The 25,732-nt window shown below is 45.1% G+C and overlaps 2 protein-coding genes across 8 annotated transcripts in view; both read left to right on the top strand.

Annotated features, from left to right (window-relative positions):
• The window catches only part of LOC307215791 (dual specificity protein phosphatase 13A-like), a 75,731-nt gene that overhangs the window by 34,211 nt on the left and 15,788 nt on the right, over positions 1 to 25,732 (top strand). The window lies entirely within an intron of this gene.
• DUSP13B (dual specificity phosphatase 13B) lies at positions 1,933 to 24,143 on the top strand. 7 transcript variants are annotated; one of them, XM_079975487.1, is made up of 4 exons: positions 1,933 to 2,000; positions 20,054 to 20,245; positions 21,958 to 22,178; positions 23,735 to 24,143. In XM_079975487.1, the coding sequence occupies exons 1-4, from the start codon at positions 1,948 to 1,950 to the stop codon at positions 23,956 to 23,958; spliced, it is 690 nt and encodes a 229-aa protein (XP_079831613.1). In that variant the 5' UTR covers positions 1,933 to 1,947; the 3' UTR covers positions 23,959 to 24,143. The 7 variants fall into 7 exon arrangements, with proteins under 7 accessions (XP_079831613.1, XP_079831616.1, XP_079831614.1 ...); XM_079975490.1 differs by lacking the exon at positions 1,933 to 2,000 and adding an exon at positions 7,373 to 7,471; XM_079975488.1 differs by lacking the exon at positions 1,933 to 2,000 and adding an exon at positions 14,610 to 14,638.

Raw genomic sequence — 25,732 nt, 5'->3', positions numbered from 1 at the left:
AAACAACCTTTTGGTGGATAGGGTGGGAAAACAGAGGTGTTACGATTCTCTGCACCAGCAGATGTCAGTATAAATCCAGCAATTTATAGGAATGAAAGCCCATAGATGACCTATAAAGGATTTCATTAATTATATTAACAGCTGTAGGCATTATTTACTTATTTCAAGGTGATCCCTCACTGGTTGGGCTGGCAACAGTTATGATTTTCATTGTGACATGAGCGAGCGACTCCAAATGACCCCCTTACCGCCCAAAATTATTTAATGGCTGTCAGAGCTGCCCAAGGTCCCAGCTCACAAAGGACCAACGCCAGGTCATTGTTATATACAAAAGTCTTTACTGAGGTTCAGCTTCCTTTCCAAAGCCGTAGCGCGCAGCTCTACGTCTTAAACCTTAGACCACCGAAGTTCCGTCTGAATCTCCTCCCCCCTGACACCAGTTTAAGATTCTTGCCCTGCTCCACCTCTTCCTCTGCTCTCTTCTCCTCTGGGTCCTCCTGTCCGCTGGGGCATTCCCCTTTCTGGACTCTTCTGACGCTGAGTCCCCTGACTCCTCCCCCTGTCTCCGGCGGGCTTTAGGACCCGGCTCCCAATCCTCGTTCTCTGCTGCCCCGCGCGCCTGTACTTTTGAACTTGGCTCTCACGCCAACCCAGTGACCTTCCTCCTGACCGTTGCACTGCTCTGTCACTGCTTCCCTCTTCCGGGGTGCTAGCCGGACCTGACCTCCCCTCCGTTGCCTGACTCTCCGATGGAGGCGTGGTCAGCCCTGACTCCTCTTCTCTCCCTGCTGGGTGAGACGCTACCCCCGATACCTTGGACTCTTCCCCCCCACTATGCTCAGGTGGGGAAGCTGGTCCTGATATCCAACTGCTGCTCTGGGAGTCCCCGCTGGTCCCTTGTTTCTGGAATGTCCCCCTTGGGACCCCCCTTGCCCTGGCCACCGGCGCCCCCTTCTGTGAATCTTCCGATTCGCTGGAGAGGCTCATGGAATCTCTCGGGCCACTGTCATCTTCTCCTACACTGCCCTCAGATTCTTCCCCTTCGCTCTCCATCTCCCCTCTTCCCTGTGCTTCTGCTCCTGAGCCCCTGACAATGGCCATTTCAGCTTTGATGGTCACTGCACCGGCGCCCTTCTCTGACATAATATGACACACATTTGCCATCTGCATCTGACTTCATAAAGGATTTGTGAGGTCATATCCTTGGCATAAAACGTGGCGTAGCAAGGAGCCCACAGTAATCTCACAGTTACGGAGCTGTCTCCTCTTTCAAAGCATTCGTGGCTTTGTTCTTAAGCAAATATATGACAGCAGACAGAGCATCTCTCTTTACTATCCCAGTTTCTGCTGGCATAAAAAATATGCAAGCCTTGCTATCTGTTCAATTGCTTTCCCCACATCCTCTCACCTGGGTAGCAAGAGCGGAACCCTCAAATAGCCTAGGATGCCCTGATGACGCTAATTGATAGCTGAGAATCTGTTCAGATCTGGGCTGCTCTCCATCGCTGCCCCAGCTGCCTGATACTCCGAAATGTTTGGGAGTCCGCTGGAAGAACACAGATCATGGTTTATAATTAACACAATTAAAAATAGCATTTGAATAAACTGAATGCATCAGGACAAGGGGAGCTGTTGTGTAACCAGCAGCCTGGGAGGAAACGCCAGAAGAGCTGTCATCATCTAAAACAGTCAAGTGCAGTCAGCGGACCTGAACCCCCCCCCCCCCAAAAAAAGGCAAGTACTTTTAAGCTTGTTGACAAATTGCTACTCGCAAATTCAGTGCATGCATTGCGGGGTAACACAACGCTTTCAGCACGGGAGCAGTCGGACAACTGCAACTGTGCGCCATGCTGTGTTGCTTGTTGTGAAGGACATTCAAATAGAGAGTTGGTTGTGGAGTTGCCACTTCTTCGCAATTTGGACTGCACAACATGCATCGGTGCAAATATGTGGCAACCTGTCTGTGCAGAAGGGGAAATCCAGTGCAGGCTGTTTCAAGGGTATCTTTTAAATACATATATGAAGAGAGAAAAGCTTTAGCCAGGCTGATTTTTGACCCCCAAAGGCATGACCTTCTAGTTACGTATCTGGAATCAGTGTTAGAAACTGAGATATGAGAGCTAGGACCTAAATGGCACCTTAAAACCTAGGCTATGGGTGCAACAACAGAATGTCTAGATGCACTTTTTACATATATAAGTTTTTACATATATATATATATATTATATATATTACAGATAGCAAAGCTGAAAATGAATGAACTGCAGCTAAAATATTATGTTCATTTTTCACATGGTCTAGTTCTGCCCACCCCCACCCCCAAATATTCTTAAGAGGGTCTCTTCTCCAGTCTTCAGAGAGTAGCTGGAAATGGGGAGGCAGAAAAAGGTCCCCCTTTCCTTCCACTCTGCAGTTTTAATCTGAAATCTTAGGAGCAGTACTGCGCCCAGAGCTCAGAAACTGCTCACGCTAATTAAATTCCCCGTTGCAAAATGCGCCTGGAATAATGGGAGTTTTGAACGCCCATTATTCCGAGTGAAAAATCTGAGTGAAAAATGTGCCTCCTTCCAAACTTCAAACCCCTAATTTCAGCAGTGAGGGCACCTGACAAATTGCTGCATACCTCGTTTATGGTTTCGTAACAGCAAGAGGGTTTCAAAACACTGCGTGAGAGCAGAGCAGGAACAGATTTTGTCGGACTTCTAATGGCGCCTTTGGCAGTGACTGGCTGAGCTGCTCTAACGTCAAAGAGGGGCAGGGCAGGCAGTCATTGGCTGAGCAGCTCAGATCCTAAAGATGGGCAGAGAAGGAATAAAAGTCTATGGAAAGGGGCGCATAGGAGGCTAGGAAAAGTGGGGACAGGGGATATACCGGTATATAACCAGCAGGACGTGATAAGTTGGGAGGTTACTGAGAAAAGAAAGTTGCAGTAGGTGATGGTCTGGAAGAATAAGGACAGAGGTGAAAGCTTGAGTGAAGAGTTTGAGAAAGGAAGGAAATCTGGGGTGGGGTGGTGGTGAAGAAACAAGAGAAATCCATATTGTTGCAGGGAGCTGAAGTTCACATGTTGATCTGAAACAAGTCCCATATTGGGCTTGTATTCCTTGAGTACAGTGGCGTAGCGTGGGTTGTCAGCACCCGGGGCAAGGCAAGTAATTTGCGCCCCCTAACCCGTGGATTTGCGCCCCCTAACCCGTGGATTTGCCCTAACCCCAGATGTTGCACCCGGTGCGGCCGGCCCCCCCTGCACCCCCCACGCTACGCCACTGCTTGAGTAGGATGCAAATTTCAGACGCAACCGTTTTGTCTTTTAAATGCACTGTTTGTGTTTGAGCATATTCCTAAATCTGGCAATTCACTTGGAATTTAAAATATCACATGTTGACATCCTGTTTTTCCATCTTAACTCTGAGATGTTTAGCAACAGATTGCTTGCCTGAAAAGCTGACATTTAAGAGCCGGAAAGATCCTTCCCCAACAAATTTGCTTTAGCTCTCGGGGATTTTGTGTATTTGTGTTTGAGAGGGTGAGAATATCTGATGGGCAGTGTCATATAGTGAATGTTCTCAAGCAAAATGGGATTTGCAGCATTCAGTGATTTGCAACTTTGAAGGAAGCCCCACTTATGAATTCAATTAGATTAGACTTACTCGCAGGTGTTATTTGATTGCATTTGTTTGCATCTTTACAAGCATTCTCCTAGTGAGGAAATGGGCTGTCCGTAAGTCTATTTAAACAGGAAAGATGTTAAGATATGGTATGTAAACTAAGCAAGATCATGAAACTCAAACTAATTTCTAGAAATTGTCAGCATGATGTTCACGCTTATGCAAGCATTTCACATTCTTTGCTCAAGCTATCAAAGGGTTTATTTTTAGCAAGACATATTAGGGGTTGAATGCTCACTCTGTACTTGACGTTCCCTCTCTCTTAAAAAGACGGCTTTGCACTTCCCACTTCTTCAAATTGCTGAAAGTTTTAAGGGCCTGCTTTTACAGGATTCTGTGGATGACTCATGTTGCCATTTCTAATACAGTGGTACCTCAGGTTACATATGCTTCAGGTTACATACGCTTCAGGTTACAGACTCCGCTCACCCAGAAACAGTACCTCGGGTTAAGAACTTTGCTTCAGAATGAGAACAGAAATTGTGTTCCGGCAGCGCGGCAGCAGCAGGAGGCCCCATTAGCTAAAGTGGTGCTTCAGGTTAAGAACAGACCTCCGGAACTAATTAAGTACGTAACCAGAGGTACCAGTGTACCCTATTTCTTTACAAAGATACATTGGCCAGGAGTTAGCAGGCAGACTCCAAGAGTGATCGTACTCATCTTTAAAACAGCTGCTGTTGTCCCCCAATAATAAAACACAGAGCTCCTGTGGCTACTTCCCCCCCCAGGTAACTGCATTGAACCGAATATTGTTTGTTTGCCTATTTAAGGTATAGTCTTACTACAAAATTATTTCCCTTGGCTCCTGCCCAAGCAGAGAGGAGCCCTGTTCATGGATTGGAGCTCAATGATAAGAACACATGGTGTCTCCATGTAAGGACTGAGAAAAAGGCCAGACAGACAATGTATGAATGGAGTACACTGGTATGTTTACTTGGACTGTGCTTTTGTCCTGCCTCTGATGTCAAACCTCCTTCCTCAAGCAGCTACAGGTTGTCTGCAGTTGCCTGAAGAGAAACCCCAGTTCATGAGCTCCTGACCATGTGTACAGCCTCCACACAATTAAGATGCCTGCAGATAAAAAGGTAAAGGACCCCTGTATGGTTAAGTCCAGTCGAAGGCGACTATGGGGTTGCGGCGCTCATCTCGCTTTCAGGCCGAGGGAGCCAGCATTTGTCCCAATCACACAGAGCTTGTGCATTGGAGTTTTTCTTCAGATAACTGCAGGCAACTTGTTGTTCTTTGAAACAGGAGATCTAACATCAGGGTGGGTTTAAAAGTGCACTCCACTACAAGCAAACACAGTAATGCCCAACGTGTGAGAACTGGGCTTGTGTGTCTCAAAGGCAGTAGTTAGACATTACCCAGCATCCCCGCATACAAAGACTCCTAAATTAGCATGGTTATATAGGAAACTTGTTTTAAAAACAGCAGCAGCAACTCTTAGGCAAAGGTAATTTTGCAAATTGCCTGTAAAAAAAAAAGCATGAATTGCAAATAAGCAGACCTTCCAAGTGTCCCTATTATCCAGGGACCATCTTGAATTTACAGAAGCTGTCTCGGGTTCTGATTTGATCCCAGAATGTCCTGCTTCCCTTAAAAAGTTACCTTTACTTTTTAGTAACCCCTGACCATTAGGACCAGTCGTGGCCGACTCTGGGGTTGCACTCATCTCGCTTTATTGACCGAGGAATCCGGCGTACAGATTCCGGGTCATGTGGCCAGCATGACTAAGCCGCTTCTGGCAAACCAGAGCAGCGCACTGAAATGCCATTTACCTTCCCGCCGGAGCGGTACCTATTTATCTACTTGCACTTTGACGTGCTTTTGAACTGCTAGGTTGGCAGGAGCATGGACTGAGCAACAGGAGCTCACCCCGTTACGGGGATTCGAACCACTGACCTTCTGATCGGCAAGTCCTAGGCTCTGTGGTTTAACCCACAGCACCACCCGCGTCCCCGCTTTTCCTTAGGAGGTCCCTATTTTCACCAGAGAAATGTTGGAGGGTATGGAGTTATGTCACTCCCCAATACAGGAGATAAGATAAGATAAGATAACTATACAACCTTTAGAAGACATCTGAAGGCAGCCCTGTATAGGGAAGTTTTTAAATGTTTAATGTTTTGTTATGTTTTTATATATTTTGGAAACTGCCCAGAGTTGTTGGGGCAACCCAAGCAGATAGGTGGGGTATTTTATTATTATTATTATTATTATTATTATTATTATTATTATTGAATAGGACATCCCTATTTTCAGCCAAGAAATGTTGGAGGGTATGAAATAAGGCTGAGCCAAAAAGGCACGGTTCTTTTTGCAACCCATATTTGGTAGCTTCAAAAAGCACTGCCCCAGTCAGCGTCATTTGGGAACGTGGAATAAAAGGGTGGGCAGAAGCGTTTGCCCATTTGGTGATTTCAGAGTGAGGGCGGTTAGCTGCTGTGGCCCAAACCTCAAGCTTGGAGGTGGAGGAGGAGCTGGCTGAGTCTGGGGCTGCTGTACCACTGGCTGAGGAGCCAGACTGGGTTCCTGATACTGAACCTGGTGATCAGGAACATGCAGCTCCCAAGCCAGGGCCCCCAAGAGATCCTGAGCCCTGAGCCCAAACTCTCTGAGGAGCAAAGTACTTTCCACTCCACCTTCCTTGCCCACAGGAAAGAGAAGTGCTTTTCTTCTGGTTAGATAGGGGCTAGCCCTTTAAGGATGTACACTCTTCAGGCAGAGGGGTGGAGCTTAGGAGAGGGCCTAGTGAGACATCAATTCACCTCTGAACTTTCTTGGAGTTAGTTGCTCCTTTGGAGCTCTCCATGGTGCTGCGACCATCAGCTTGCCTTTCAGAGAGAGACCTGCTGTAGGCAAAGAGAACATCTGTGCCTTGTTTGGCTAGGATCACCCATGTTGACACATAAGCCAGATGCGATTGACTACATGGTATCATTATGTCATCACATTCGCTATAGGATCCTTGAGTGGTCGGGATCATATAGCAAAGGAGAAAGAAGGCTGGCTAAGTGGAGGAAAGCTTGTCAAAGTAGCAGGAGCCTGAAAGCAGATACTAAATCAGTATTTCCCAAACTTGGGTCTCCGGCTGTTTTTTGGACTACAATTTCCATCATCCTCAACCACTGGTCCTGCTATCTGGGGATGATGGGAGTTGTAATCCAAAAGCAGCTGGAGACCTAAGTTTGGGAAACCCCGTCCTAAACGAAAGCAAACTTTTACATTATTCGAGATACATTGGGTTGCAAAATGTAGGCACTGCACACTCTGTAGAAATTAACCTTAAATAATAACAATGCCCAGTGTTCATGTAGCATATTTAAAATGTTCTCTTACAAGAACCCTAAAAGGTAGGGTAGTATTATTATCCCGCCCCCATTGCAGATGGGAAGTTGGGCCACTTAGCGAAGATCACCTAGCGAGTTCAAGTGAGATTCCAGAGACTTCTGGGCTCCCACCCATAGCCACTACACCTGCCAGAGTCCTGAACTGCACATTGGCAAATCACCCTGAGCATTTATCACAGCTCTAACCAAGACAAAAGGTAAAGCTCTTCTTTACGATGGATTTGCAGGGTTTTATGTTGTCCCTTCAGCTAGCTGCAAAAGCCTCCTCCCTCTATCCTTAGCAATCCTCCATTGCCTTTTGATATCCTCCCGTCAGCTCTGCCACTTGCCTTTCAGTACTTACCACCAATGCTGCCTTGCTTCTGCTTTTTGTTACATCTTTACCCTGCTGTTTCACTGTCTGTGTGATGCAGGAAGCAGAAGTCGCAAGTCTCAGAGCTGCCTTTTGAGATGCAGGTAATTATTATGTGCATCTGTTATTATGATCTTGGCCTCGCTAGGTGGAAGGCATGTTGCTGCCGCTGTGATAAATTTGCAGCCCTGCTTTCCTGAATTCCCTTTCCCTTGATACCAAGCGCAGACTGCTTCTAATTCCATCTTATTTTTTAAAAAAATCACACACAGTCTTAATCGCTGCCACACAAGGCCTCCTACTAAATATATTTCACAGGATTGAAATATAAAGGATTGGAGCGATTATTCAGAGAAAGCGAATTGCAAGTGGGGAGGAAGAAATCAAATGACACTTCTGTTTCCCCCCCACATTCCCTGTGAGTCTAAAGAGACAGACTGCTCAGGTTTTTTAGATTTACAGCAGAGAATTGCTTAACCACAACGATGGAAACCAAACCAAGAATATTTATAATCTAGCACAGTCTCTCTGTACTACTCCCACAATTCAAGTATTCACAAGTCCAGGAGGTATTACACATTTTCCATAATTTCTCCAATGAAAATAGGGATGTCCTATTCCATAATAATAATAATAATAATAATAATAATAATAATCCTCCACTCATCTGACTGGATTACCCCAGCCACTCTGGGCAGCTTCCAACATATATAAAAAAATCATAAAACTATACAGGGCTGCCTTCAGATGTCTTCTAAAGGTTATATACTCACTCATGTGACACACACACACACACACCCGAGCCAAGGAGATAAAGAGATAACACATTTTCTTCAAAAAAAATCTCATTTTCTAATTATATTGTTAAGTATCAAATATTCAGAGAATATTCCAGTAACCAGTAATTTGGAGAGTATGGAGTTATGTGAACCCCCCCCCCCCCCGAGCCAAGGAGATAACTCCAAACCCTCCAACATTTCTCCAAATGACTGGTAATGGAATATTCTCTGAATATTTGATACTTAACAATATAATTAGAAAATGAGAATTTTTGGAAACAAATGCGTTTTGGTTCTAGAATCTATTTGACCCCTCCATGGTTTCCATCTCTAAGATGCCTCTGTCCACATCCGTATAGTTTTGCGGCATTTCAGGATAACCAGGAACTTTCAATTTCTGCCATACAAACTAGCCCCTTCAGCTCTTCCACCTTCCCTTGCAAGAGCCTCAAATATTCCTTTTCCCTGCCATATTGCTTGAACTAAACTCTCTTGCGGCCACATTTTCTTCCTTGCATCTCAGGGCTTGGTAATGAATTATGTCTCTGGGAAGAGGCAGGTGCAGATTCCATCTATTTCACCGCATCGTTTAGCTTGCACTGCAAGGATGAACTAGCTGATCCCAGGTCCCGCTGGGCTGGCTTGACCTTTGTGCTAATTTGATTTATTATTTTTAGTGCATTATGCTACACTCAGCCTTCTCGACTGTAGCAGGGGCTGTATGCTAATGATTTATGGGAGACATCTGGGATTCAACGGGCTAGCATACAGGTTGTGTCACTGCTATCCGAGAAGCCTCCATTGATCCATCCCAAAAACCCAGCAAAGCAACAGAGTGTCAAATTCCAATCAGCTTCAGTTCACAAACCCTAATTGAACAGGTGGCTACGGCTGTTCTGGAGTTGACCATATCCCATCTTTTAAGAATAAAATGAGAAACAGACGAAATGCTTTCGTCCTCATTTCCTACCAAAAGATGATCTCCATATTCTCTGCCTAACTAACAACAGCAGGGAGGAAAGTAATTTATGCCCCCCTGCTCCAAAGGGGTGGAGAAGTCTGAGTGCCTTGATTTTGAGATAAGATGTTTGGCCCTCCTTTGCCATAAAATATTTGCCCAGGGGTGGGAAACAGCTAGAAATAAGTCAGAAATTAGATCATTTTAACAGAAGGGAAAAAATATCTATAGAAAAATCACGCTTGGAAATTTCCTGCTCTCTGGTGCCATCTGGTGTTGCATGTATATAGCACATTCAAATCAATGTTTCTTTACTAATGTTAGCTGAGTCCCAGGCCCCATGTGGCTGACATAAGTTAGTGCTGCCACAGTCAACCAAAATTTTCATATTTGATTGCCTCCCCCCACCTTGTTTAGCTAGGATGGTCCATGTGAAGAGTCCAGGAAGCCCCACCCTCATGTTGCCACATAAGCCAGATGTGATTGGCTACACAGTATCATGATGTCATCACATTCACTACAGGATCCCTGAGTGTTTGGGATCACACAGCAAAGGAGAAAGAAGACTGGCTAAGGGGAGGAAAGCTTGCCAAAGTAGCAGGAGCACAGCCTGAAAGGAGATACTAAATCAGTGTTTCCCAAACTTGGGTCTCCAACAGTTTTTGGACTACAATTCCTATCACCCCTGACCACTGGTCCTGGTAGCTAGGGGTGCTGGGAGTTGTAGTCCAACAACAGCTGGGGACCCAAGTTTGAGGAAACACTTTGGAGTCTAGTCCTTCTTGCTTCCTCCATCAACATATTGGAAGGACTGTTGCTCACTGTCCGGACACAGGAAAAGGTTAAGGCTGAGAGAGATACTGGGTAGTCTTGCATCAACCAGTGAGCTTCATAACTGAGTGGGGATTTGAACCCAGGTTCCACTGGCTTGAGTCTAACACACTTCCACATTGCCACATTGTCCTCCCCAGACCTTTTTGATATGCCCGATTGTGACCTTTGCAAAGAGACCATTGTTCTCCTGTTGAGGCTTGTTGTTGTTTAGTCATTTAGTCGTGTCCGACTTTGTGACCCCCTGGACCAGAGCACGCCAGGCACTTCTGTCTTCCACTGCCTCCCACAGTTTGGTCAAACTCATGCTGGTAGCTTCGAGAACACTATCCAACCATCCCGTCCTCTGTTGTCCCCTTCTCCTTGTGCCCTCCATCTTTCCCAACATCAGGGTCTTTTCCAGGGAGTCTTCTCTTCTCATGAAGTGGCCAAAGTATTGGAGCCTCAGCTTCAGGATCTGTCCTTCCAGTGAGCACTCAGGGCTGATTTCCTTCAGAATGGAGAGGTTTGATCTTCTTGCAGTCCATGGGTTGGCTTGATAGAATAGTCAGAAAGTCGCTTAAAAGACCATATTTCCTAGGGCAGCAGTAGAGAATCACTGGGACTCCAAATCCCATCAGTCCCAGCCAGCATAGACAATAGTCAGGGATGATGGGAATGGTAGCTCAGCAACACTGAGAGTGGCTGCAAGTTCCCCGCTGCTGCCCTGGGGACTCATAAACAACTGCAGTGGTACCTTGGTTCTCAAACTTAATCCGTTCCAAAAGTCCATTCCAAAACCAAAGCGTTCCAAAACCAAGGCATGCTTTCCCATAGAAAGTAATGCAAAATGGATTAATCCCTTCCAGACTTTTAAAAACCCCTAAAACAGCAATTTAACATGAATTTTACCATCTAATGAGACCATTGTTCCATAAAATGAAAGCAATAAACAATGTACTGCAGTCACACAATCAGTCAGTCAGTCAGTCAGTCAATCAGTAGCTGAACTGGGTTCCACACAGTCACAAAAACAAAACAAAAAAGCCGCAAAAACAAAAACGCAAAATAAATAGCAAAAACAGACAGACTTCAGCATAACACTCAAAACAGAAGTGTGGCACTCAAAATGGAAGCGTGGCACTCAAAATGGAGCATGTTTGGCTTCCAAAAAATGTTCACAAACTGGAACACTAACTTCTGGGTTTGCAGTGTTTGGGTGTTCCAAGCTGTTTGAGTACCAAGGCATTTGAGAACCAAGGTACCACTGTAGACCTCAAGACTGATGCCTCGTTTTGCTGGAAGATCTATTTCATTGTCCCAAGTATAGACAGAAAGAATCCCCCAGTGTCTTGCAAGGAACACAAATTGTTGACACGGTATTTTACAAGCATATTCAGAATCCTCATAGGGAACAGAGTAGCCATAAGACCTTGCTCCACACTGGAGGGGATGGGACAAGATGGAGAGAGAAAAATTACTCGTTGCTAATAATATGCAATGGATAATTTAAAGCTGCGGTGCAGATAGATATGCCCTCAGAACGGCCAACTCTAGTTGGAAATGTGACCTTAAAGCAAACAGATGTAATTTCTCGAGCGTTCCTGCTTACTTTGGACCTCGGGTTCACTATAAAACTTGGATCCAAATTATGTCTGAGCATATTGCAGCAGGCATCTAGCCAAAAATATCTTGTTTGACTGGAAATCAGTTAGAAACAGAGGCATTTTCACAAATTGTATTGAAGCTAGTCCAAATATTTTTGCAAGCCTTTGCCCAACTTTTCTGGAATCCTGCTTCAACCAGTTTTGAACCACAATGGTTGTAGGAGCATAAGTCTGAGAGATCAAGAGACAAAGAATAAGTTAAAAGTTGGCCTAAAATATCAGGCATATTAGAAGAAGTGTGCGTATACATTTTTGGGCAGATTTCATTAACAAACTGGTACAGCAGACCGATTTAAAAGACGAGAATAAGAAAGAAACTAAGAGAACCCAAAATTGGCAGATTCATCCAGAGGATTTATGATCAGCTCATATTTGGAAGAATCGCCTCAATCCATGGACCATTTCCTCAAGAGAAAACCTACAGCTCCCTCCTCAGTGCTTCACTATGGAAAAGGAAAAGTCCTAGTGAGATATTTACCACTTTCTGCACCCAACCAATCATACCCCACTCAGCTAGTTATAACAGCGGTCAAAAGTCAAGTACATATTGTAGGTGGCTGGATGTACTGTTCCAAGCACACTGCCAACATCCTTTGACTGAAATAAACTCATCTAGGCTGATGCAACCAGAAGGGTCTAAGATATTGTATAATTGTCCTCCATTCAATATAGTAGTAATAGTAGTAGTAGTAGTAGTAATAATAATAATAATAATAATAATTTATTTATACCCCATCCATCCGGCTGGGTTTCCCCAGTCATTTTGAGCAGCTCCCAACAGAATATTAAAAACACAATAAAACATCAAACATTAAAAACTTTCCTAAACAGGGGTTCCTTCAGATGTCTTCTAAAAGTCAGATAGTTGTTTATTTCCTTGACATCTGATGGGAGGGCGTTCCACAGAGAGGGCGCCACTACCAAGAAGGCCCTCTGACTGGTTCCCTGTAACCTCACTTCTCGCAGTGAGGGAACCACCAGAAGGCCCTTGGCGCTGGAACTCAGTGTCTGGGCTGAACGATGGGGGTGTAGACGCTCCTTCAGGTATACTGGGCTGAGGCCATTTAGGGCTTTAAAGGTCAGCAGCACCAACACTTTGAATTGTGCTCAGAAATGTACTGGGATCCAAGTCGGAATGGACGCATGGAAGTGATTTTCTCCTCAAGGTACTTTGCAAATATGTTTCAGCATGGTACTGAGAGTTCAGGTAAATTACCTGGCAGGAGGCCATAAGGAGAAGACGACTTGAAAGAGTTCTGCTGGTTGCCACTCCGAAGATGCAGTGGTGGCAGAGAAGGAACCTGAATTTGCTGCCATCCCTACCGCAGATTGCCACAGTCAGGAAGCACAGGCAAGCTGAGGAGGTGAAATCCAGATGCGAATGACATAATTGCCATCAGCAAGTCTTGCTGTATGTGGAAATAGATTTCTTCCCTCTACTTTCCATGGAAGTAGTGTAACTAGGGTGGGAAAATGGGGACACCCATCCTGGAAGCTGGGCAACAACCCATTCCAATAGTTCATATAATGCACAGAAAGTTATTAAAATAAGTTTACATCATGTTTCCATTTCAGTATATAATAATCAGACGTGTTTTTCACAAAGGCAGGAGATGGCTTAGTCAGAGGCTTAGGAAGTGTCGGCAACCTGACAAAATAAAACAAACCCACCCACTGAATATGGCTGGCAACGAAGGAACGAACTTGGAATTTCTTGATCATCATCATCATCATCATTATTTTATTTCTATGCCGCCTTTCCATAGTTAAAAACAATGCTCAAGGTGGCTTACAGCATGACCAGATTTACATAATTACCAACATAACAAAAGTCATAAACAATAAATAAAACACATCTGAAAGTACACAACCAAATGGAAAACAGTTTCCACATAACTTATAAAATCTAAAACTAAGAACACAGCATTAATATCAACCACAATTTAAAATGACATAGATAAAAAATAAAAACAATTTTTAAAACAAAACAAAAACAGCAGCAGAAGCACTCCTTGATGGAGCCCGTCAGGCCCCGCCCCAAGCCAGGTGGAGAGAAGCAGGGCAGGCCCCTTCAGGCTCCCAGCAGGTCAGTCCTGATAAGTTCACACACTTGCTCCAGATTTCACCCAGCACTCCCTGAAAATATCCCTCCAGGGGTCACTCCTTTTCCTTTTCCTCTTAGACTGCCTGCACTCTCGTATCCATTTACCCGAGAGCAAATTCCGTTTAACTCAATGAAACTCATTTCCGAGCAAACTTGCATAAGATTGCACAGCCTACATCTTTTCACCTATTACATATAATCCTTTGAAATTGTGTTGTGCCTTGTTGGGAGGGGGGGCAGAGAAGTGTGTGCAGTCGGGAACTTGCCCAAAGCGTAGGAATGACAAGCTTTTGGGACTATTCGATGCTCACTCTAATCCTCTAATTCCAGGGTGCCTCGGGAATAGCTCCTCCTCCTAGAGGCTTATGTGACAGGGGAGCACTGCCATGGCTGCAATCATTTCCCTTCCATTCAGACTGAGTGACAGGGACTGTCATTCCTACTATTGTGTTGCTGAGACAGGATTATGGCCGCGTGCCCTGCTCAGAGCTGCTACCCACAGGGACAATTTGGAAGCTCAAGTTGATACGCAGCATCAGCTGCCTCCTCTGATTCAGGCTGGGTTGCTAAGGGCACATCTCACCAGTATCAGACACTGGTTCGAAGCTCTCTTTTCATTGGCCCCAACCAATGACTTTTGTGTGTGTGTTGTGATCTCACAAACCATGTCCTATGTAGTGACATCACAATAAAGGCAGCGTACTGCGTGATGCGATAGTAACTCACCATGACAGCAGCCTTTCCAGAGAAAAGAAACGCGCAGTAAAAAACAAACACACAAATGTCCACACCAAAATACACATAAAACAAGCAGCAAAAATAGCCATTTGGTTTACAGATTGCCAGGGATGTGGGAAGGCTCCCTGAGAACGTTCACATCTTATCCGAGTTGTGTATTGTTAAGCTCCCCTGAAAGCTCCCAGATGCTTCACTTGAAAAATGAATCTTGCAATGTGGGTTGAGTTTCATTTTAACATGCACTTGAGACGCTTGCTCCTTGTTTTACATGAGGCTGCCCTTTTCAGATCCGAGTTCAATGGACACAGGGACTATCACATTTAGTTTGTCTCACAATCTCAGTTCTCGAGACTCCAGATGCTGGTTTGTTCATCGTTTTGTGCATTTATGCCCCACCTTTTCCCAGGGAGATCAAGATGGGGCATATGCCTCCTGCCCCCCCAAAACCCCCCATAATATCCTCACAGCAACCCTGTGAGGTATGGCTAGGGCTAAGAGACAATGTCTGGCCCAAGATTGCCCAGTGAACTTCACAGCTGAGCAGGACTTTGAGCCTTAGTCTCCTGGATCCCAGTTTGACTGGCTAACCACGACACTACACTGGCTCTTAGCTGTAGCTGGAAAGTGACTCGATAGAAGTTTCTATTTAAATATAACAACCCCCGAAACTTTCCTAAAATTAGGGCTTACCTAAACTTTCAGCAGTAATTCAACAGCACTTTCTAAATGGATGGAAGCCAAAATAACGTTCAGCAGACAGTTTTGCAGCCGCTTTAGTTACAGGGTCCCATCTTGCAGTCGTTGCCCTGCCAAATATTTCACCCTCTTCAAAGGAAATACGGGCTGGAGGAGGAGAATGGATTGCAATGCCTGGCCGCCAGTCGTTTCTTTGCCTCTCCTACCAAAAAACCAAAAGCAGGCTGTGGGGATCTCTCTTTCTCCAGATGATGACTTCAGCAACACCTAGAGCTAGGCAAGGACACAATTCCCAGAGCAGGTTTGAAATGTTTGTGTTTCCTCGCAAATGCCGGTGACATCATCGGCACCAGAGGACTTGAACTTCACTTTTGGCACGCGAAAGCCCTCCGGGTGATTTTTACACCAGGCATTCCTGCTCTTGATGGGTATTGATGTAACAACGCCTGTAATTAAAGGATTGTATATATAAAGGATTGTAGATATAACACATGCAGATGTAGTTAAATGCATCTGTGTTAAAAGAGCACAGAACATTTTTAACTGGGCAAGGAAATATGCAACCAGCGACAAAATGTTTCAGAGCTTTCAGCAACACAAAAGCAAGGGAAATTAGATGCTTGTCCCTGGATTTGTCAGAGTGCAAGCTCAAAACAACGTTAGCATGGGATTTGCTGCGGTACTCTATGCCGTCACTTGGGCATTGCATCTTTATATCTTCTTCTTTGGCGATCACTTGTAGCCTAGTAAGATTGTCTTCCATGAACACGGTCTTAACAGTGAGTCCGTAAGTGACTGTGGAGGCCAATTCTGGATCCACACGTCCTTCCACTGTGGGGACATAGGTTTCCAGGCAGGAGTTGATCACAGCGAGAGTTTGTCAAGCATGCCTTCCTCTTAGCACGTTTCTCCCGTTCGTCTTGAGTTTGAGCATCTTCAAAGTTCATGACACCTTTGGTAAAGGTTGTTCTCCAACTGGAGTGCTCACAGGCCAGCGTTTCCCAGTTATCAGTGTTTATACTACATTTTTAAAGATTTGCCTTGAGAGAGTCTTTAAACTTCTTTTGTTGACCACCAGCGTTACGCTTTCCATTTTAAAGTTTGGAATAGAGTAGTTGCTTTGGAAGACGATAATCAGGCATCCACACAACACGACCAGTCTGACGAAGTTGATGTTGAAGAATTGTTGCTTCGACACTGGTGATCTTTGCTTCTTCCAGTACACTGGCATTAGTTCACCTGTCTTCCCAAGTGATGTGTAAAAATTTTGGAGACACCATTGATGGAATCTTTCGAGGAGCTGGAGGTGGCATTTATAAGTGGTCCATGTTTCCATTGCTTCTTTATATACAGCACACTGGCTAAGTGAGGCAAAGTATGGAGAGTGAATTGAACTACCCTGAGTATCCTTTGGGTGGCAAAGCTGCATGGAAATGGAGAAAGGGTGGGGGGATATTTATTTTTTGTTCCTTTAAAAAGAGCAACAGAACTCTGGCACCAGCCACCTACAGTTCATTGCAATAGGTTCAGGGGTAACAAAAGCAAATATTTATTCCCACTATGCAATTAACCTACGGAATTGGCTACTACAGATAGCTGGGTTTGGTGTTTTTTTTTAAGGGGAGACAAATTTCTGGAGGATAGGCCTGCTCATCTGTGTACAAAGAGGATGGAGACAAAGAGCAGGGTGCAGCCATCAACGATGTGCTTCCATAGGGATCTTCTGGCTAAGCTAAAGTTGGGAGCAGAATGCCAGACATCACCGTCTGAATCAGCAGGACCACTTTAATGTAGGCGCAAGTACTGGCTAAATGGAGCAAAGTGTGAGCAGTGGTAGGGAGACCAGCAATGAGAAGTTGGAGTTTTATAGACCATTCCACAACATGATCAATAAAATTAGCTTGATGTGCAGCTGATGGCCAACTTTCTCAACACACTGGGAGACCTCACGGGTAGCTCTGTCCACTGTGGGAAATTCATCAGACCTTGGTCTCCCTTGTGCAGAATTTTAACCCTGTTAGCCAATGGGCTTTGAAATGGCAGGCGTAAGCCCAATGGTCTCACAAGGTCACCCTGAGAAAAAGTGGGAACAAGGAACCTCTCCGTGGAGAGTGTTCAGGACCCTCAACAAATTACAGTCCCCCAAGGTTCTTTGCAGGAAGCTGTGAGAGTTCAGCTGTCATAAAACCGCTATGTTTGAAAGATCAGACATGCTCCACAGGGAATATTTCCCTGCACGGACACTACAGACACATAGCCACCGAATACAAGGAACCTCTCCGTGGAGAGTGTTCAGGACCCTCAACAAATTACAGTCCCCCAAGGTTCTTTGCAGGAAGCTGTGAGAGTTCAGCTGTCATAAAACCGCTATGTTTGAAAGATCAGACATGCTCCACAGGGAATATTTCCCTGCACGGACACTACAGACACATAGCCACCGAATACCAGGGGACCCAAATTAATTCTGGCTCTGCACCCCATTGCATCTGGTCACCTTATACCAATCGTGTAAGTGGAATGAAAGCTGCTTTTCGAAGAGCCCTCTCCTAAATCAGGAGATGCTATTTGGATTCCAGCTGCTGGGGAGATTCTCTTACAAACAGTTGGCTGCTCAAATACTTCTGCATCCCAAGAAACCACCGGTGGCTCGGCTTTCAAAGCCAGCCAGCCCTACTCCAGTCATCGCTGTGGGCTGAGTCATTTTGCTTACATCTCCGCAGCACTCCCAACAAGCAATAAATTATGGCTGCAGGGAGGCAGCCGGGTTAAGCAGTCAGTGACTAGCCCCAATAATGGCCACAAGATGTGAAGTTTGTGGAAAGGAGCCATAATAGAAAGAGAGAGCTTTTCTTGGAATGGATGGTGTCAGTCTGGGCCTCGGGGGCAGGGGGGGGGGGGAATCTCCCTGAAGCCTGTTTCCTGCAAAAGGCCTAGTTCTTCTGAGGCATTAAACTTTAGGATGTGCCCCTTAATAGGGGCTCCCACAACTGACTATTCCTCCATACCAAAGTTTCCGCTGTACAAAGAAACTAAATACTACGGCAAATATCCTGGTTTTTAAACCATAACCTTTCATTTTCCTATGTGTAGGGAATTGTTTTATAATTAAATTCCTACCCTGTGGAAAAATGGGGTTTAAACGTTTTAAAGAACAATAAACTCGGAAACATTGCTAATCAGTGAAGCTAGCAGGGAGCTGACATGATGTGGCTTGCTTTGCTGGTTCCAGATAGTAATCCAAGTTTCTAGACGATTTACAGGTCAGGCTCAAACAAGAGCACATTGCAATAATCTAACCTGGAGCTGACCACAGTGGAAGCAGAAATGGAATCAGCAGCAACCCCAAACTGCAAGCCTATTGGTCCAGGGGATTGAGAAGAAAGTTAAATATTTAGGAGTATGGATAACAGTTAAGAATACAGTATAAATATTTTTAAGCACACCTATACAAGAACTTGGAGAGAAAGAAAGAAAAACTTAGAGGTGTTGGGAAGGAGGAATTCATTGCTATTGGGAAGAATACCAGTAATTAAAATGAATGCATTGCCAAAATTTTAATTTTAATTTCAATCAGTACCTTTGATCAGCAATGTGGGATACTTCAAAGAATGACAAAAACATATTACTAGATTTATCTGGCAGGGGAAGAAGCCAAGAATAAAATATAAATATAAATTGTTGGCAGATTCTAAAGACAGAGGGGGATTCTCTCTACCAGATTTAAGATTATATTATGAGGCATCCTGTCTATGCTGGCTAAGGGAATGGATATTATTTTTAAAAATTGATGTTTTAGAGCTTGAAGGTCATGATAGCAGGAATGGTTGTGTAATGGGGTTTGGGGTTGCTTGTGCGTAAGGGACAAACTGCTCCAAGCTGAGTAGTTTGGTTAAAACTTTCCCCTGGCTGGACAGTCAGCACTCCGTGACTGTCTCACTCACTGGCAGAATCCGTCAGTGGGCGTTTCCTGAATTGCCTCCAACATAAGAGTTCTTTGACACCAAGTTGCCGCCTAGCTTCCCTGCGCGGAATCTTTCTGCGCAGAGTGGGCGTCCCAAGGGGAGGTCCTGTGCTCTCCCCGCTGGTCTCGCTGGAACCATCCCGGAGCCTTTCCTCCGAAGCTCCCTCAGCCTCCCCTTCCTCCCTGGTGTCACGTCTATTTCCTTCCCCAGCAGAAGCTCTCCCTCTCTCCTTGCTGGTTCCCTCTCCAGCGTCATCGGGGAGCCTTACCACCCCCCTTGGCTCCGATGGCAGTTCCCTGACAGGTTGGCATGCATATTTGTGGTATGAGAAGGTTAAAGTACATAGAGCTTTCTTAAATCATGTCGTAAGAAAATTCGTGTACAAGGTATGCGAAAAAATATAAAAATTTACTTGAATCCATTTCTAAAAGATCTCCAAACAGTGGGGTCAAAACTGCTACCGCCTCCCCGACACTAGATGGCAGAAATGAGATTCTGTCTAATTAGAATCCCCAAATATGGCCTGGATTCGAATGTTCCCCCTATCCCCAATTCATAGAATTGGAAGGGACACCAAGGGTCATCTAATCCGAATCTCAGCTAAAGCATCCATGACAGATGGCCATCCAGCTTCTGCTTAAAAACCTCCAAGGCAGGAGATGTTTGTAGCAACTCCTACTCTTACAGTGCAATCTTCAATTAGTATGTAACTGCTTTGAAGCACTGGTTAAAAGTGGGAACAACAAGAACAGTAAGACATAGAAGATACCCAACAGTATACCATGATTTCTTTGACTGTAGGAACTTCAGGGTGGTGGACATGATTGGGCTGACAGGGAAAGACTGGTCCATGGTTATTCCATGAGATTTATGGCTAGGTAAGGATTTGATCCAAGGTCTACCCAGTCTAACTCTCAGACCACTGGCTACCATAAGGTCAAATGAGGAAAGTCTCTCTTCCTTGTCTTTCAGAATGTCTTGGAATTCACTAAATGGGGACGACTTGCGGCGCCCCAATATACGAAGAACTTCGAGCCTCACTTCCAGTAGCCAGGGGAGCTATGAAACACCAGAAATGGGGGAACTCCAACGTATGTTGTGGACACCCATTCCCTGCCGCGGCAACGTCAACGAAGTCTGGCCTAACCTCTACATTGGAGATTTGTAAGTAAACGGGCTTAAAGGGATGACAGAGAACAACAGAAATTGTGCTCCGGCAGCGCGGCGGCAGCGGGAGGCCCCATTAGCTAAAGTGGTGCTTCAGGTTATGAACAGTTTCAGGTTAAGTACGGACCTCTGGAACAAATTAAGCACTTAACCCGAGGTACCACTGTAACCAAATCCATCCATTTCAATAGGTCTGCTCCAAAGATGGATTCGCTGGCTATCGCCCAATATTTTTTTAAATGCTTTTGTGCTTCTGGTGTTTTCACAACTTCATTGTATTCCTATGCGAGAACATTTGGTTGAGAAGCAAATTGGAGCTTCCCAATAAATAAATTAAATGCCAGCATCAGTGTTGGGGAAATCCCAGACATCCAGGCACCATGCTGAGTGGTTGCTTAAAAGCTTGGTTCCTGCTACTAGGATGGTGTTGTTGTTTTTTTGCAATTAAAAATGGGACAATGGCATTTCAGCTATTTGAAAGCATTTCCCAACACTGAAGAGTAACATCTCTCTTCCCAACTCTGCTTTTCCACTCCAATACATAAAACCATGCAGCAAAAACCATATGAATAAGTTAAAAACATACATCAATTAACCGTGATGGAAATATGTATTCTTAATTGCCTGCATAGGCCTGGAGGAACAAAAAAGTTTTCAGGAGGCATTTAAAAGCTGAAACAGAAGGTGCTTGCTGAATGTTGGCAGAATATGAGCCGATGACACAATAACTTGTTGTTATGAAGTGAGCCTCACCAGCTTGAGGAACAATGTTCCCGTAGATGATTAAGGTGGGATATAAGGGTTCAGGAGATCCCCTGGACCTAAGTTGTTCAGGGCTTTGTAAATTAATGCAAGGAACTTGAACCTGGCTTGACCTTGCACAAGACATGTGGTTTAGTCCAACAAAAGGCCTCATTGCACACCAGACTTCTGGTCAAACAGGTTTGTTGTTGTTTAGTCATTTATTCGTGTCCGACTCTTCGTGACCCCATGGACCAGAGCACGCCAGGCACGTCTGTCCTCCACTGCCTCCCACAGTTTGGTCAAACTCATGCTAGTAGCTTCGAGAACACTGTCCAACCATCTCATCCAACCAGTTGCATCATGAAGAGTCGGACACAACTAAATGACTAAACAAACAAACAAACAAACAAACAAACAGCACTCCTCCCCATATTATTTGCAAAGGGGTTTTTTTTCCCCCTGGAAGCAAGAAACATGGAAATTAGCACTAAAGCTTTACCTTGTTCTGCTATACTTGCAGAAGAGGTGTCTGCGTGGTGCAAAAGCTCAGTATAATGTGGAAGTTAACAGTTAGGGCAAAGTCATGAAAATGGAATAAAGCACCATGTGGATGCAGCTTGCCTGGTTTTCTACAGTGGCGTTTCCTAAACTTGGGTCTCCAGCTGCTTGTGGACTACAATTCCCATCATCCCTGACCACTGGTCTTGCTAGCTAGGGATGATGGGAGTTGTAATCCACAAGCAGCTGGAGACCCAAGTTTGGGAGCTATGGGTCCCCAAACCAGCAAGGATATTAAATCTAGCATGGTCTAGAAAGTTAGCAGTTAATACGCTAGTTCATAGACACCATGTTAGCTCTGGATGTGGGGAACCTGCCTGGCTAGAGATTCGTTGTGAGGTCTTTAAGGGCGAGGAAGGATGGATGCGACTAGCTCAAATCTAAGCCAAATACTCTTTCCCCCACAGATATATAGCCCGTGACATAGAACAGCTTCGCCGAATGGGTATCACCCACATAGTAAATGCCGCTGCTGGAAGGTTCCATATTGACACGGGGGCCAAATTCTACAAAGACCTGTCTGTGGATTACTACGGAGTTGAAGCAGACGATGATCCAAAGTTTGATCTCAGCATTTACTTCCACCCGGCTGCTAGGTATATAAGAGCAGCGCTGAACTCTCCCAGAGGTAAATATAACAGGCAGGGCAATCTATGTCATCTCTGGGGTCCTGGCAGCCTTACTGCATTCAAAGCACAGGTACGAAGCGAGTGGCTAAAGGACTGGCCCCAGTCCAGGAAGACCTGGGTTCAAATCACTGCTTAGCCATGGAGTTCGCTGGGATGCCTTGGGCAAATCCTTATCCCACAGCATCCCTAGTGAGGTGAGATGATAAAAGGTCTGGAAGCCAAGCCTTATGAGGAATAGCTGAGGGAATTGTGTATGTTTTAGCCAGGTATAGCAGAGACTGAGATGAGATATAATAGCCATCTTCAAATATCTAAAGGGCTGTCCCATGGAGGGTGGAGCAAACTTGATTTCTCCTGCTCCGGAGGCTAGGACTGAAACCAGTGCATTCAGGCTACAAGGACGGAGGTTCCAGTAAACTTCAGGAAGAACATTCTGACAGCAAAAGCCTCCCCACAAGAGGTGGGGAACTCTACTTCCTTGGAGGGCTTTAAGCAAAGGTTCGATGGCCACCTGTCATGTATGATCTAGCGGAGATTCCTGCATCGCTGGGGGTTGGACTTGTTAATCCTCAGGGTTCTTTCCAGCTCTACAATTCTATACTCAAATGGTCCAAGTGTCCGTGAGATATGCAATAATCATTTCCCCATTTAATCCTGACTTACCTCTTTCAGTGGAAAATCCATTCAAAATAACAACTCCCCTGTGAAAATGGTAAATCTGAATGAATTTGGGTGAGGAATTTGGGACAGAATTCTGATGAGGACAATATGGTGCGGACACTATCTTTGCTATGCTCTATGCCCATATAGTGGCATTCAAATGAAAACCAAAGGTTTCCAATCTGTACTTTTTGTGCTTTCCTTGTTTGAAGCTCACAATGCAACAGAGAAGCACACAAACTTAGATTCTTCAACATGCCAAGTCAACGTTTGACATTTCAAAATCACAGAGAGACACCGAATCGTTTTGAAATCTAAAACACCGAATTCAGATAATTGAACCCTCAGAAGGAATACTCAGCTAGATGTCTCTGTTTGTCCCTTCTTATACAGCTATATTAGGGATGGGACTCTGGTTTCTTCTCATGTCACTGAAGGGAAATAGCCCCAGGAGAATTAATCCTCCTTTGACATAGCTAACTAGGAACTCTCCCTTTAATTGGTGTGGCAGGAAATAGTAGCTGCATTGCAAAAGAGACAGGACAGAATTGGGGCTGAGCTCTTCTGCATTTTGCCATCCGCACAATAAGACCCACTTTTCATGAGGCAGCTGGATGAACTGGTAGGTCTTAAGATTTAACAGGCCAAGGGGAAATGACGGAAAGTACTGATATTTACTGGTAAGAGTCAGAAAAGGCATTGAATCAACATCCATATATCATAATTTGCTGGTGAAGAAGGCACACCAGAATTATGACACGAAGATTTCTGACATTCCCCACTGGGTTTCGCAGTCTTGACCTACTGGCAAGTCTCAACATATACCATACCAAGAAACCTGGGGTTTTCGTACCCTGACATATATGCAATGCTCTTGTCTTCTCTTCTCTTGCAGGCAAAGTACTAGTTCACTGTGCCATGGGCATAAGCCGCTCTGCCACCCTTGTGCTTGCCTTTTTGATGATCTGCGAAAACAAGACCCTCGTGGATGCCCTAAAGTCTGTGCGAGAACACAGAGGGGTCTGCCCAAACTCTGGTTTCCTCAGCCAGCTCCGAGATCTTGACATCCGGTTAAACAGCGAAAGGGGAAGGTCAAGAGGTGATGCCTTGAAACTTTAGCTGAAGGGTGCCCTGCACCGTGGCTGAAGACAAAGCGGAAAGTCAGAGAGACAAAAGGAGGGAAGCCTCAGAAATACCTGAACTCTGTGCTAGAAGAGGTGTCTGGGCAGTGAAATGAAAATAATGAAGTATTTATTTGATGTTAGAAACTAAGTCGAGATTAAAGGCATGCCAGACATTTGGCATACATGTTTTTGATTGATGCATGGACAGGTGAGGACACTGGTGAAAGGGCCCATAACTGCAACAGAAGAATTAAATATACAAAGGGAAAGAAGGCAAGGCTAGGTTGGGGCAGAGTCAAAACAGGAGAGGTTTCTAGCGGATAGCAAAGTGATCATAAATCAATAGCATTATTCGGTGAAACAAAAGGCTTGAGCAAAGTTATTCTGTTGTTTCCAAGTCTGGCAAGAATATTGCCAGTTGAGCATTTCACATTTCAGTAAGCTGGACACAGCCAGCGGGAGAAATTCAAAGGAATCCATGCACAGAAAAGCATGAAATAAGTACATTTATTTAATCTGGAGCACACTGGTGGGCTGGGACCCACAACTGAGAGGTGCCCCAACCTAAGGTGGGGTTGAATTACTGGCACCACTGAATTTGTCTTACTCTAAGAATTGTTCTACAGCAAGGGTAGCCATTGTTGGACTACAGTTCCCATCATCTAGAGCGGACATGGCCAATGGTCAGGGATGATGGGAGTTAATTTTGTTTTGTTTTATTTATTAAATTTCTACACTGCCCTTCATCTGAGCATTACAGGGCAGTTGACGATAAGAGAGACACTAAAATACGTACCATAGTAACCAGCAAAAACAGCTCCTCCATACACTGTTTAAAAGACCATTGATAGTCTAATTAGCCAAAGGCCTGGGAGAAGAGGAATATTTTTGCCTGGCACCTAAAGGTATGTAGTGAAGGTGCCAGGTGAGACTCCATGGGGAGAGCATTCTACAAGTGAGGAACACCGCAGAAAAAGTCTGCTCTCATGTTGCCACCCGCCGGACCTCTCGCAGAGGAGGTGCACAAGTTGTCACCTAACAACATGTGAAGGGCTCCACATTGACAGCAGTGACAGCTGTCTTTTTAAATCTCCCATGGAGCTAAAAGCAGCAAGGAGGTGGCACTATTCATTCTTGCCCTTTCCGCAAGGAGCCCATGTTCTCCATTGCTATTTTCAGATTAATCTTGTAAAGATCAGGCTGGGTGGGTGGGTGTTGTGACAATCTCAGTGACAAGAGGGAATTGAAACATACGCCTAAAATATCAACATCCAAACAGGAATGGCACACTGAGAAAGAGATGGTAAAAGGTAAAGGATCCCTGGACAGTTAAGTCCAGTCAAAGGCGACTACGGGGTTTTGGTGCTCATCTCGCTTTCAGGAAAGGCAGCTGGCCTTTGTCCACAGACAGCTTTCCGGGTCATGTGGCCAGCAGGACTAAATCGCTTCTGGTGCAACGGAACACCGGGATGGAAGTCAGAGCACACGGAAATGCTATTTACCTTCCCGCCACAGTGGTACCTATTTATATATCTGCACTGGTGTGCTTTCAGTCTGCTAGGTTTGCAGGAGCTGGGACAGAGCAATGGGAGCTCACCCCACAATGGGGATTCGAACTGCCGATCAGCAAGCCCAAGAGCAGGGGTCCCCAAACTAAGGCCCACGGGCCGGATAAGGCCCCAGGGACTCATTTATCCGGCTTGTGGCAACCCCCGCCACCCACTACCGCTGCCCGCTCTTACTGGCACTGCGCTGCGCGGCTGCCCACT

The sequence above is a fragment of the Podarcis cretensis genome (genome assembly GCF_951804945.1).
Source record: "Podarcis cretensis genome assembly, chromosome: 5".
NCBI classification, from domain to species: Eukaryota; Metazoa; Chordata; class Lepidosauria; order Squamata; family Lacertidae; genus Podarcis; species Podarcis cretensis.
This window is presented reverse-complemented; position numbering and strand designations above follow the sequence as displayed.